The sequence below is a fragment of the Cervus canadensis genome, chromosome 12 (genome assembly GCF_019320065.1).
Source record: "Cervus canadensis isolate Bull #8, Minnesota chromosome 12, ASM1932006v1, whole genome shotgun sequence".
Classification (NCBI taxonomy): domain Eukaryota; kingdom Metazoa; phylum Chordata; class Mammalia; order Artiodactyla; family Cervidae; genus Cervus; species Cervus canadensis.
In genome coordinates, this window is record NC_057397.1 from 7,484,753 (window position 1) to 7,499,416 (window position 14,664).

General features: G+C 52.3%; 1 protein-coding gene across 5 annotated transcripts in view; it reads right to left on the minus strand.

Moving 5' to 3' along the window:
• The window catches only part of TRAPPC9 (trafficking protein particle complex subunit 9), a 384,613-nt gene that overhangs the window by 300,749 nt on the left and 69,200 nt on the right, over positions 1-14,664 (minus strand). For all 5 annotated transcript variants that reach the window (XM_043483137.1, XM_043483134.1, XM_043483135.1 and 2 more), the window contains 2 exons: positions 7,942-8,068; positions 2,416-2,561 (listed from right to left, as the gene is read on the minus strand). In XM_043483137.1, the coding sequence (XP_043339072.1) occupies positions 2,416-2,561; positions 7,942-8,068 (273 nt within the window). The remainder of the gene's footprint in view (positions 1-2,415; positions 2,562-7,941; positions 8,069-14,664) is intronic.

Genomic DNA, 14,664 nt, shown 5'->3' on the forward strand with positions numbered 1-14,664 from the left:
TTCCTAAAACATCCTTTAGGGAGAAAACTTACCATCAACCTTAATGAGACCCAACATCAATAACCTCAGATATACAGATGGCACCACCCTTATGGCAGAAAGCAAAGAGGAACTGAAGAGCCTCTTGATGAAAGTGAAAGAGGAGAGTGAAAAGTCTGGCTTAAAACTCAACATTCAGAAAACTAAGATCATGGCATCTGATCCCATCACTTCATGGCAAACAGATGGGGAAACAGTGGAAACAGTGAGAGACTTTATTTTCTTGGGCTCCAAAATCACTGCAGATGGTGACTGCAGCCATGAAATTAAAAGACGCTTGCTCCTTGGAAGAAAAGCTATGAGCATCCTAGACAGCATATTAAAAAGCAGAGACATTACTTTGTCAACAAAGGTCCATCTAGTCAAAGCTATGGTTTTTCCAGTAGTCATGCATGGATGTGAGAGATGGACCATAAAGAAAGCCGAGCACTGAAGAACTGATGCTTTTCAACTGTGGTTTTGGAGAAGACTCTTGAGAGTCCCTTGGATTGCAAGGAGATCCAACCAGTCCATCCTAAAGGAAATCAGTCCTGAATATTCATTGGAAGGACTGATACTAAAGCTGAAACGCCAATACTTTGGCCACCTGATGTGTGGCCAAATGACTCATTTGAAAAAACCCTGATACTGGGAAAGACTAAAGGCAGGAGGAGAAGAGGACGACAGAGGATGAGATGGTTGGATAGCATCACTGACTCGATGGACATGAGTTTGAGTAGGCTCTGGGAGTTGGTGATGGACAGGGAAGCCTGGCGTACTGCAGTCCATAGGGTCACAAAGAGTCGGACACAACTGAGCAACTGAACTGAACTGAACTGAATGAGACCCAAAAAGAGCAGCCAGAGATTCCTACAAGGTCCAGGAGACAAACCTTGTTAACTCTGCAATGACGGGCCCAGGTCCACCTGGGGGAAGGGGCCCGGAAAGTGGCCTGCCCACCATCGAGAGACCCCTGAGACTTCGATGCGAAGAGGACCCAAGCCCCCCACCTCCAAGAGATCAAAGAAGGCATCCCCTGGCAGATGGGCACTGCTCGCTGGCATGTGCTGGAGACGCCCAGGACCGGCTCCGCCACTGCTCAACCACGAGGTCCACCCACCCCCGCTCCCAGCCTCTCTGGCATCTTCTCCAGAGCAGAGGAGCAGGCGGGAGGCCAGCGCTGTCTCTCAGAATCACAAACTAAAACTAGAACGCCAAAGACTCGCATTCACATCACAAGTGCCTGCTGGGTGGGGCCCTGCTCCCCTAAGAACCAGGAGACTGCTGAAGTCGGTCATTCACCCAGAGTACAGCCCTGAGACTGGAACAAGAGGTCACGTTCAAAAAACAGCACGTGGTCGTGGGCTGGGGCCAGGCAGCAGGGGCGGAAAGGCAGGAGGAGGTGAGCAGAGAGGCAGACAGCGCGCGGCGGGCAGGGTCAGCTCTGGGTGTGGGTGGTGGGTGAGTGCCCCCGGACAGCTGCATCCTGGGGAGAAGGGCCTCAAGAAGCCAGGACGCCTTCTCTTACGCTGGGGGTGTAAAACTGAAAGGAGGAAAAAGGTAGACAGAGAAGCCAGCACTGAGCTGCAGAAGCTTTGCGGATCTTCCACTGAAACTTCTGGGATGGAGTCAGCAATGCCAACCAGTGACCGCCTCTCAGCCCGCAGCTTTGCCACTGTGACGGGCACCAGAGTCTCCAAGTGCACAGAGTCCGAGGCGGGGAGCGGGCAAGGAATGACGCCTGCAGCACGGCCACGCCTGGGGGAGGGCAGAGGGACGGGCTGACACAGGGAAGCTGTGGGCTCCACGGGGAGGAAGGAAGCGCGGGGGCCGTGCGCTGGGACGTGGCGGGGGGCTGAGCGCACAGAGGAGCCTGTGACGGATCCTCAGCGATGAGTGGTCCCGCCCCGCCACCCCAAGACGAAATGTCATGGCACCCTGCTGAGTCACCAGGCCTCTCAGAAGAGGCGACGAGCGTCAGCGAGACACAAAATGAGCACTGCAGCCTTCAAACAGGACAGTGATGGGACGCCCTTACACCCAGACAGCTCTGAACAAAGACGACCTTTAATCTCCTTGGATGATTCAGAAGTCACTCCAGGCTTGGAAAGTCACCCTGGTCTCCAAGTACCTCTCCTCTGTAATTGACCTAAGTCTCGGATAACAGAGGTCTTCTGGTTTCTAGAACTTTCACAAAACCCCCTTTTATGAAATAGATACTAAAAAGGCAGCTCTATAGGCAGTTGTCAGACAAAGTCAGCAAACAGAATACACCTGCGTGAGGGTATATCCCATAGGCTCACATGAACCACGTCAAGTCTCATGATCTCAAGTCCAGACAAGCCTCCAGGGGTCATGTGGCCGAACACGGCCTGGAAGCCCGGCGGCCCGGCCTACCTATTTTCTTGCTGCGCTCCTCCGCGCGGCTGTGGGCGATGATTGGGGAGTAGATGAAGGGGCTCTTGGCCGACACGCTTTGGCCCAGTAAGCTCTTCATCTTCTGTGGCCGGAGGCTGGCGGGAAGGTTCAGCAGTTTCACACGCCTGTTGTTTCAAAGGGAACAAAAATACTTCAACTGCCTTGTTAGCTTGGCTTCAGCATAAATATGACCAAGTATCTGGTGTTATACAGACAATAAATCAAACAACAGATAAACTGAGGGGAGGAAAAGCATTCAGCTTTGCAGGACAAGGCAGAGAAGACAGCACAACTCACCCCCCACCCCTCCAGATGGTCCCAGGGGAGAGGACATCCGTGGGCAGACAGAGCCCTGCTCCTCAGCCTGCTCCCCCAGGACAGCAGCACCCGCCGGCCGTGGGCCTGCCTTCCCTGCGCTCAGGCTCCTGGGCCATAACACGAACCACTGTGAGGATTCGGGGAGGCACGGTGGGTACCATGCCCACCGCTCTGCAGAAACTGGTTCCCTCCTTCCTGATGGGCAGGCCCGCAGCAAACAGGGGTGCTGACCCGGACCATCTGAAGGACCACGGGTGAAGGGCAGCAGCCCTGTCGGCTCTGCACAGCCTGCACCTCACTAAACTGCTTCTCCAGCTGTGGATGTCAGCTAGTGACGCCAGCCAGCCTGGACTGAAGGCCCACAGTCTACGGAGCCGGGCCTCAGGCCTCTGCCCACTGCCGCTCACGCACCATCCCAACTAAACCTCATCCGCCTTCCAAGCTGCGGTGCTATCACCATCACCTCCAAGTCGTCAACGAGGAGACCGACACAGGTGAGAGGAAGCATGCGGACCAAGCCCCACAGCCGGAAACGGGGCAGCAGGACACAGCACGGCCTTCAACCACGGCCCCTGTGGCCGCCCTTGGGAGGGGCAGCTGGGCAAGCAGGACTCAGGATCCAGAGTGAGACTGAGATCGAAGGGATGGTGGGGGCAGATGGTGGAAGGCTGGGGGGCACTGAGCCCCTCCCCACCCACAGCCCCTCTGCAGGGGGTAAGGCTGGAGGGTTGGGAGGGGAAGCCAGCCGGGTCCCTCGGAGACAAAGCACTCGCAGGGGTGCCCCGCCTCCTCCTCAAGGCAGGCCTGGGGGCTGGACGCAGAGCAGACGGACAAGCCCAGATCGCTGAGTGACCTTAGGGAGGTCAGCCACCCTGGAAAGCTACCTGCCCGATCTGCATCAGACTCCACGTGAGGGAAGCGTCAGCCTGGGCTGTGCTGAGGGCTGATCTGTCTGAGATTCTAGGGGCCATGTTTCTGCCACGGCACAGGCTAATCTGTGCTGACTCTATATGTGTGTGTGTGTGTATGTGTCTATAAACTAGAGACCGCCTCAGAGAATCCATGACATCACGCCTTTCTCAGCTCTCCTGGCCTCCATGGGGACCCCGTCCTCACGAGCACCCCCACTGCACCCAGCCATCACTGGCGGCTCCTGAGCCTGGCCCTGGGGAGGTCCGGGTCACACGCGTGATCCTCACCTGCTCCCACCACGCCCCGAGGCAGAGGCAGTGCTCACCCGCCACAGCTCTTCAAGAAAGGACTCTGTCCTGCACTTCCTCTGCCTTTGCAAGCCCCTCGGCATGTTTTTCTTGTACAGAATCAGAATCACTCAGTTTTCTGCTTGCTCGGCTGTGAGCTTTCCAAGGACAGGGCACCCAGGGCCTCATTTGTCTCAAGTCCAGCGCTGGTGCAACACACCAATGCGGACCTCTCGGTGAATGCTGAATGAATAAACTCCCAAAAGCTGGATTTCCAACTCAGCTTCCAAATCTTTCAAAGCCGTATCCTCAAGGCTAAGCAGTTTATCACCAACAGCGGCAAATCCCAGCCCTTTGTGCACAAAGGCCCCGGCCGGGCTGTGCTGGGGAGAGGTGGCAAGTCCTCACGCTGGCCGAGATGCCACGACCGATGAGCGTCTCAAGCCCACCGCCTCCAGCTGGGGGCAGACGCAGCTGCAACAGCCGCAGACCTGAGCGCAGTGAAGGAACCACCAGCGGGGCACCAGCAAGGAGCGCTTCACCCCTGGACCTCAGGACTCTCACTCGGAAAGATGACCGGTGCCTGCCAACGCTGTCCAGGAGGTCCCGTGGACGTGCCCCCCCCCGCCCGGCTCCGTGTTTCCTGGAGGAGGGGCAGCCTAGGGTAGGGTCCCAACCTCGTCCTCCCCTCACTCCTCCTAAGGGAGGCGGCAGATCTGGCAGGAGAACCAGCACGTGCGGCACTCAGGCCCTTCTCCTGGGGCCTGCCTGCTGAGCAAGAGCACGGATTATGTCTGGCTCTCTGAGCGACGGAATGGGGCCAGCCCCAGGGCTCTGCCAGAGGCCGGGGACAACTGGGCAGCCCTGGGACACTGGGCGCCGGCCCCACCGTCCACCTGGGACAGATGTTTCTTTCTGCTGATCCCAAACACGAGCAGAGAAAGGGCAGTGGTCTGAAGCAGAGACCTTCAAACCTTCACTCTGAAAACTGAGCTGACATGCATGGCAGCTCACTCCAGGATTCCTGCCTGGGACATCCCACAGACAGAGGAGCCTGCGGGCTACAGTCCACGGGGTTTCTAAAGAGCTGGGCACGACTGAACGACCTAACAACAAAACGAAGCACCTGTGACAGCACCTGGCACATGGCAGGTGCACAAAAGCCCTTCCCTTCCCTCCCTAAAACAGCACTCGCTCATAGGCACAGAGAGCCAAGTCCCTGCGCAAAGATCGCAACACCGCGGGCAGAGGCAAAGAAACCAAGTGCTGGGCCCAGTGATGCTGCGAGCGGCCTGCTGAACTCTGGACCAGCAGCAGCGACTCAAGCCTCTGTGCTCGCTCAGCAGTAAAACGACACCATTTCCTCGCGACACAAATAGCTTTCTACTCTGCCACTGTCTCCACCTAAAAACGAGATGTCACCTGTCATCCTAGGCATCGTCTACTCAAGCAGAGACACCTCAGATCACATAAAAGGCTTTTAAGAACTGCAGAGGGATTCTGAGGGCATGGTCAGACAGAAAAGAAACCCAACAAGCCAGCCACGGCATTCATTCATAACTCAAAGTCCAGCATCAAATGTCTGCCCATAAAATGTGCCCAGAAAAAGTCACTCAAGGTACCTGACCTAAAGGAAGCGTAACTCATTCAGCATAAATTGCTGTGAAACTAATAACGTTGTATTTGGTCTATGGAGCTGCCAAGAGTAAAGCAGAATTCCAGGGATGACGTTTCCAGAACAAGAATTATTTTTAGGGATTCCATTTGGCAATTTAAAAGCTGGTATCTCAGGATACTGTGGCTAATAAGGATGATGCAAAGCAGAGGTGGGACACTCATTAGGAAAGTGACAGAAAATATGTTGGTAAGAAAGCATGGGACAAATCCGCCTACCTTTTCTCTCGGTTGTCAATTCCTCAACCTTATTTACAGGGGAGACATACCTGAGAACCTCCTGGCTGTCTCTGCACATATGGGCAACAGTCAAAGCTGCCCAAGTGGGCCGGTGGGGCCCACGGGGCTGGGGCAGAGCTCCCCATGGAGAGGGAGGGCAACATGGTAGCCACGGCAACCAGTAGGGGAACTGACCAAATGAGCAACCAGACTGAGGTGAATGGGAGACAGGGTTCCCCCGTCTGAGAAGGACTTACAGATACTAGAAGGACCCCTAAGGCGCTGGGTGGAATTGGAGGTATAGGTATCAGTATGGACTCAGTTTCCAGTACCTAGAAACAGATGCAGAAACAACCACCGGCATGAACATGCAGTGAATAATGTGTGTCTATAAATAGATGTTGCCTAGCTCTGTCCACCGCGAGCAGCAGCAACCCGACAGTGAGGCGTGCACACAACACCCAGATCTTAACTTCAACTCCATCAAAAGGAAGCAGGGCTCTTGCAGCAAACGGCCAGTGCGGGACTGGGAGCAGGGACTCGGATCTGAGTCCATGACCCAGCCGAAGTGCCGGAGAGCACGGGCGTCTGTGGAGGCTCCCAGGAGAAGGAAGCTTTATCTTCTTCCACGGGCATCACCTTCTCTTCTCCCAGACAGTGCAGGACGGGGAGCTGCAGCTGCCAGCCTGATGCTACCCAGAGCCTGAGACTAAAGCCTGGCTGCTGAGGGCAGAGCTGAGAGGGGAGAGAGGCAGGTGCTGGTGAGACTGTCTGACGCCTGGCTCCAGCCCTGCCTGAATCCCTCTCCTGGATTCTGTAGGTATATGTGCCATAAACCCCCTTGTGCCTAAGACAATCTGGGTCAGATGTTCTGAGGACTGCTTACAAAGAATTCTGATGGCTGGATCTGTTCATTTGCTCAGCACGCACGGGCACCTAAGGGTTGCAAAAACAAAGGGCTCTCCAGGGAGCTCTCAGACAGAACAAAGATGTATAATCACATTTCGTAAATGAAATGGAAGAAAGACATGGAAGATGCTCCTGGCTGGCTAACCCAGCACCACTCTGTCCCCTTCTCCCTTCCCCACACATTACAGAGCTTGGGAGAGTTAAGCCCTATTTCCTCGACCTCTCTTACAACCAGCAGTGGCCAGGAGATGCACTCCTGGTCAAGGAGACTGGGGCAGAAGTCCACTGTGAATCTGTCAAGATCATTTTTGCTGTGCTAATAAACAAAAGATAGGTGCCCTGGCCCTGGCCCTTCTTCCTTTATCCCTATCCTGGATGTAGATGTGTCATCTGGAGCTGCAGCAGCCGTTTGGTCATCATGAGGTAAAGATAGCATTACAGAGAAGCCACCTGTTTCCAACTTCTTAATAAATAAAAAAAGATAACCTCTTATTTGCTATCCACTGCTAGGTTTTCTGCTCTTTGCCACTGAAATAATTGGTAACTATCCAGAAGGTATAATTATTTCTATCTGAGGGGCTCCGGGAAAAGGTTTTACAGAAGAGATAATCCTTAAACTAAATCTTGGAAGATGACTGAATGCCGCCTTGCTTGAGCAGGAGGCAGAGCTGAGCAAAGGAATGAAACCTGCCACACAATCAGCCTGCTCAGTGTTTCCATGAGGGTGTAGGGCTGGGGGTCTGCGGGAATAAGGACGGGCTCGCAGCCAGTCTGGAGACAGAGCAGCCACGGACAGTCCCGTGAGCCCCGCAAAGCAAGGGAGTGGAGGCGCCCCGGGCCTGTGTGCAGGGCTGCACAGCCCCCAGACACGGGTAAGCGCCACGAGGCCCAGTTCGTCTCCATCATGCAGAGAGGCCACAGCCTGGCTGCAGAACCAGGCAGACACAGGCTGGAGTGGCTCTGCCGATGGAAAGGCACGTGGCGATGGCCGTTCCGTGATGGCCCTGGTCTGACTCCCTCATCTACGAAACACGCTTCACAGGCGGCAGCTGAGACTTCATGAGACGACGGACCAAATACATAGGCAACCGCAAACGGGAACCCTTCCACAGACCTACATCCCTGATCAGAACAAAGCCGGCGCAGGAGCGAGTCTGCCCCCCGCGCTCCGGCCAGCATGCCCCACCTGACGATGGGCAGCTTGGTGAAGGGCACCGGTGGCAGCGCGAGCCCGTCTGGGAGGGTGAGGAGCTCCATGGTCCCGGGACACTTGGAGGTGTAGTTCTCCAGGCTCTGTGTCACATCCTTTTTTTCTGATGAGAAAACAAAAATAAAGGTTAATTAAACCAAAGAAAAAGGAGGGGAGGGTGATTTTTTTTTTGCTCTATTTTTTTGAGCAAAAATAAAATTCTTAACCCAATACTTGACAGTCCAATGAGTCCAATCTTCTGACAGAAATAAAGGGGCAGCGACCACAAGAGACAAAAGGAAGACAGAAGCTCTGTTCAGTTTGTTTAAATCACCGGTGGCTGCTCCACATAAGGGTCTGTGGATAAAAAGGAAATTAAGCTACCATCTCCTAGGAGATTTCATTTTCCAAGAGAATAAAACCTTATCAAATTTCAAGAAAGTCGATGGGCAGGCAGGACTAGAGAATTGGTACGTTTTATTACTTAACAAATATTTTTCCAGCAATTACTAGGTACCAAGCAAAACGCCAGGGCCTGTCCCCAAGGAGTGCACAGTCCATCTGTATAACAGATATTTAAGCAAATAATTACAAATCAATATTTTTATTTAAAAGTAAAGCTTTGTGAGATGAGGCTGCTTTTCTCCACCTCACCCCCATGGCCTCTCACTAGGAGGAGGAGGGGAGGATGCAGGTAATAGCGAAAGTTTGCTCATCACCCACAAGTGGCTCTAGACACAAGCTCACAGACTCTGTGACTCCCCGGAGCTCAAGAGTGTTTCCTGATGGAAAACCCGTGGTAATTCGGGAAGGCAGGCATCGCTGTGCCCGTTTTGCAAATGAGAAAACTGAGCCCAAATGAAGTGAAAGGACATGTCAAAAATCCCAAGTTTGGGGCTTCCCTGGTGGCTCAGTGGTAAAGAGTCTGCCTGCCAATTCAGGGGACACGGATTTGATTTCTGTATTGGGAAGATCCCACATGCCTCAGAGTAGCTGAGCCTGGGCACCGCCACTCCTGAGCCCACGAGCCCTAGAGCCCTGCTCTGCAGCAAGAGAAGCCTCCGCAAAGAGAAGCCCCCACTCACCACAACTAGAGGAAAGCTTGCGCAGCAACAAAGACTCAGAGGAACCAAAAATAAAGAAATACATAAATAAAATTACATTAAAAAAAAAAAATCCCATGTTTGCCCCTCAGCCCGTGGCATCCTCACTCCCACACTGTTTAGAAGAGAGAAGGCGTCAGGAATCGGAGGTCCACGCCCGGCCTGCTTCCTGTCCCGACTGGCAGGGAGGGTGGAGGACTCAGGGGGAACAGGGGAGCACAGCGCCAGGGTGAGGCTTCGGGCCGGGCAGTGAGGCCGGGTTCCAGGACACGGTCTGCTTCCTCCCCATCTGTGGGGTGACCACCTGAGTGGGAGCCCTGTCCTTCCATCTACAGAATGGCTAAGAGGGAAGTGAGGTAACGGATTAAAAACAGGCTGGTGGACGCAAGGACGTTTGCGGAGGAACGGTGAGACTGTCACCGCCGTCACGGGGCCTGCAGGCCCCGGAGGCTGGCATAGCACGCAGGGCCACACAGGGAGGCCACGGGCTCCCTGACCGGAGACTGTACAGAATAATGCCAGACGGGGGCGGCCCAGTTCTCAGGCATGTGTATTAGTGGGTTAAGGGGCTTTCTGTGTCTAAGCATCATCCCTTAGGGAGCAGGAAGGCAGGAAAGCAACCAGAATCAGCCTGGATATAATACAGTAATGCCAATCTGCAGCACAAACAAAATTCTTTAATCAAATCATCTTCAACTTAGAGGCGGTAAATCTCCCAAGACAGCATATTGAAAAGCAGAGACATCACTTTACCGACAAAAGTCCAAATAGTCAAAGCTATGGTTTTTCCAGTAGTCATGTACGTATGTCAGAATTGGACCATAAAGAAGGCTGAGCACCAAAGAATTGATGCTTTTGAACAGTGGTGTTGCAGAAGACTCTTGAGAGTCCCTTGAACTGCAAGGAGGTCCAACCAGTCAATCCTAAAGGAAATCAGTCCTGAATATTCACTAGAGGGACTGATGCGGAAGTTCCAGCACTTTGGCCACTTGATGCGAAAAGCCAACTCACTGGAAAAGACCTTGATGCTGGGAAAAACTGAAGGCAGGAGGAGAAGGGGACAACAGGATGAGACAGTTGGATGGCATCGCCAACTCAATGGACATGAGTCTGAGCAAACTCTGGGAGGGACTGAAGGATAGGGATGGCATGCTGCAGTCCACGGGGTCTCAAAGAGTCGGACACGACTTGGCAACTGAACAACAACAAAATCTCCCAAAGGGCTCCCACTGAGAGCACTTTAGTGAGCTAACTTGCCTCACGTTGGGCAGAGCACTCATACATAGGCTGGGCACCTGATTAGGAGGAGCTATGCTCTCCCAGTAAGCCCTGCTGAAATGAAGACAGGTATGAACCTGTGAGTGATGCTCAATGCCTCCTACAAAGTTACCCAAGGAGGAATGGTACCCAGCTGTCCTGCTGGCTGGCTGCAGTAAACAGGATGGACACAGTGGGGACGTGGACAGCTGTGGGCCTCACTGCAGGGTCTCCGTCTGGCAACTTCCCCAGTCTGGGCCTTAGCCTCTCCTTTTGGGCACTTCTCCCGGCCAGGATTTCCCACGTGGGATATCAGGCTGGCTGTGAAAGCCAGGTAAAGGGTGAACACATGTTCACTTATTTCCCTCAGTCTCAACAGACCCCTGCTCTCCAGCCGAGCCCATGACTCCAGCCACATGCACTTGCCTTCTCCTCCATCAGGGGAAACCCTATTGCTCTCTAGAGATGACAGACGGGCAGCTACCTGCCTCTGGAGCAGAGCAGGGGCTCCAGAGACACAACCAACTCATGAGCTACTTTTCAGCTAACTCTCCCAGGAGTGATCAGCACGGGTAAGGCAACACGGCTGCAGCAGGGAGAACAGGGCTGGCTTCCAGGAAAACGGACTGTCACATAACTTCACGTGTGTCTGCAATGTGGGGCCTCCTCCGGGACACAGGGTTCCTCAGAGACACAAGACATCTGCTGAAGAAACTTCACGACTGACAACAGAGGATGAACACACGTTTGCTGGGCAGAAAAGGAGGCTTCATGTCCAGGGGAAGAAATGTAGAAACCCTCAGAGATGGAAAATCACAGAGCACGCTCAGATCTGCTGCAGGCAGCCTGCACGTCCACGGCACGGTCCACAGGGCCAGCGCTGCTCTTAGCACAAAGCGCTGGGAAACACCTGCATCATTAGGACGATTCCATACACTGAGCACATGCTTTGGGCCAGATCCTATACTAGGCCCCTCGGAGGCGAGGCCCCGGGGAATACAGCAGAACTCCAAAGCCTCTCCATCCAAAAAAGGCATGCGACACCCTACCACAAAGTTCCTGCTCTGGAGAGAGGGTCTGGGCATTATCATCTCCTTTTGAAAGGTAATTAAAATGAACTCAGGGACAATCTAGGAAATTTGATTGTGGATTGGTGTTAAATGCTATAAAAAATAATGATTAATATTGAGGTATAACATTAACATTGTGATTCTATTAGAAAATGTCCAGTTTTTTTTACCAATGCATACTAAAGCGTGAAGGTGTGAAATGGAATGATGCCTCTGGGGTTTGTCTTTAAAATAATTCAACAAATAGGAAAAGTCAGAGATGAAGAAAGTGAAAGTCGCTCAGTCGTGTCTGACTCTTTGCGACCCCATGGACCCTATATAGAGTCCATGGAATTCTCCAGGCCAGAATACTGGAGTTGGTAGCCATTCCTTCTCCAGGGGATCTTTCCAACCCAGGGATCAAACACAGGTCTCCTGCATTGTGAGCAGATTCTTTACCAGCTGAGCCACCAGGGAAGCCCAGAGATGAAGTAAATATATAAAAATCTTGATACTTTAGAATCTGGGTGACTGTTACATGGGAATTCATTTTATTGTTCTTTACACCACTATGTTGAAATTATTTCACAGCAAAAATATTTAATGAGCTTGATGCAGTGAAATGATTTGCTCCAGGTCATACAGACAGGAAGAGATCTGAGATTCAATCCAAGTTGGCTGAGTCTTCCTGTCCCCACTGATCAGACCTGATGATGGAGACCCAGCATTACTGAAACAGACACAGAAAGTCAAGGCCACGGAGGTTGCCCACCTCCATTCCCCAGGCCAAGCTGGGGGGAAGCCTGGGACCAACCCGAACGTCCTAACCACACGACAGGGCCACTGGGACATGACGAGTCCTTAATGAATGTCACTAAAAATCAACCATCTTAGCCTACCCTGGCTGCCGTGACAAAGCACCATCGATCCTAACTTGAACAGTAAACATTTACTTCTCACAGTTCTGGACACTGGGAGGCCCAAGATCAAGATGCCCGCAGATCCAGCTCCTGGTTTGCAGACGTCCACTTCTCATTGCGGCCTCACCTGGCCTTTCCTCAGGTTCGTGGGCACAGAGGGAGGAAAGGGCCCCCCCCCGACCTAATCTAAACCGGTCACCTCCCAAAGACTGCCCCCGCCAAACACCACCACCGTGGGAGTCGGGAGTTCGACGCGTGAATCTGGAGCGGACACAAGCACACAGTGACATCAGCGGGTCTTGCTCGGTTCCAACCAGAACATCCAACAATTATTTCAGGCAAACTGTAGCACCTAATACGCTTGAGAGCTTTTTCCATCTGAGAAACTGAAGAAATCAGGCAAACAGAACATTTTTAATAAAAGCCTAGTTATCACCTAACCAGACTGTTCTTTACAGGAGTAGAAAATACTGTCATCAGGACTTCTGGCCACAGGCCACTTGCCATTCCAGGACTCGACAATGACATGAAAACCAGCACATCGTGACTTCACGGTTTGACTGTTCTGGTCTCTCCTAAGTAATCATCTGAGACAACGATGTGTGCATTAGCTCAGTTACGATACTATAAACAGGTAGAGAAGAGAAAGAAGTATTGGACTGGCCACAAAGTTCGTTCTGGCTTTTCCATAATACGGAAAATCGATAAGATGTTATGAAAAACTTTTTGGCCAAGCCAATGTAGCTTTTCCTCCAAACCTGAATTAAGAAAACTGATGAAGGAAGGTGGGGGAGAGGGAAGAATACAGAGGAAAAGCACAGATGTGGCCTGAAACAGTCAGAAATGACACTTTCAGGATCGATTCCAGAGCCTCCACGTGGCGTCAGCTCTGTCGTCTTTGCTGTGCTGACTCGGAAGCAGCCACAGACACAGAGGTGGCCTGACAGCTTTCTAAGCAGCAACGATCACCAAGCGCTTCACCCGCCCCCGTGGCCAGGGGATCACCTGCCCCCCCCCCACACTCGGACACCCACAGAAAGTCGGACCTAACAGGCTAACGTCTCAGCTTCTCTCCATTCGATCAGAAAACATCCTTAACGATGACTCTGTGCATTACTTGCCTCCTCTTTGGGTCATAAAGAGTAACGTGATGGAGTGATGCCGAAGACCACTGTAGGACCCTCGTGCACTGCTGGTGGGATGTAAAGTGGAGCAGCCCCTGTAGAAAATAGAGTGGGGGCCCCTCAAATAGCTAAGCGTTGAGTTACCGTGGGATCCAGCAGTTCCGCTTCTGGGATCCACCCAAAAGAAGGGACTCAGACGGACACCTGTACACGTGTTCACAGCAGCACTGTTCACAAGTGCCCATCAAAGGGTGAATAAACAAAATGTGCCACATACATAAAATGGAATGTGACTCAGCCTTATGAAAGAGGAACATTCCGATCTGTGCTCCAACAAAGATGCACCTTAAGGACAGTACGATAAGGGAAATGCGCCAGTCACAAAAAGAAAAATACACTCTGATTCTACCTACAGAAGGTACCTAGAACAGTCAAATCCACAGACAGACAGCAGAGCAGAGGCTACCAGGAGCTGGTAGCAGGGACCGGAAATATTGTTTAGTGGGTCCAGGGCTACTGTTTGATAAAAAGAAAAGTTCCAGAAGTAGAGAGTGGTGATGACTGCACAACATGATGAATGCCTTCGATGCCAATGAATCGTGCACTCAGGGACTTCCCTGGTGGTCTACCGGCTAAGATTCCATGCTCCCGATGCAGGGGGCACAGGCTCATTCCCTGGCCGGGAACTAGATCCCACAGGCCACAACTGAGGATCCTGCATGCCACAATGAAGACCCGGTGCAGCCAAATCAATAAATAAACAAAAATAAATATTAGACAAAGACAGAATGGCAAACCTTATGTTTATCTTACCATAATTTTTAAAAATCAATGAAAAAATAGTAACATTGTGTGCTGGGCACAGTTAAAGGTCCTGGAGATAGAGATGTTTAGACACGACCAAGGATGCCACAATCTAATTAATCTATTCATTATTTGTGACTTAGAGTAGAAGGGATTTGATGTCGGAGAGGACATAGGAGCTGCAGAAGATGTGGGATTCAAGCCTGGGACCAAGAGGAAGGTCTGCAGAGTCCAGTGGAGGTCAGGGTCAGGGGTCATCTGATCCGAAGAAAGACGGCCCGCCCAGATGGCCTCAGTACGTGACATTACAGAGAACACACGGGTATCATGAAACGTGATATCCAGCCAGTGAAGCGTCTTAAAAGCAAGAAAAATGAACTTGGCTTTCCCTCACTCACAGACACATCCAGGCAGCACATGATCCAACTACAAAGGCTGCGAGAGTCACGTGTCGCCGCTGCAA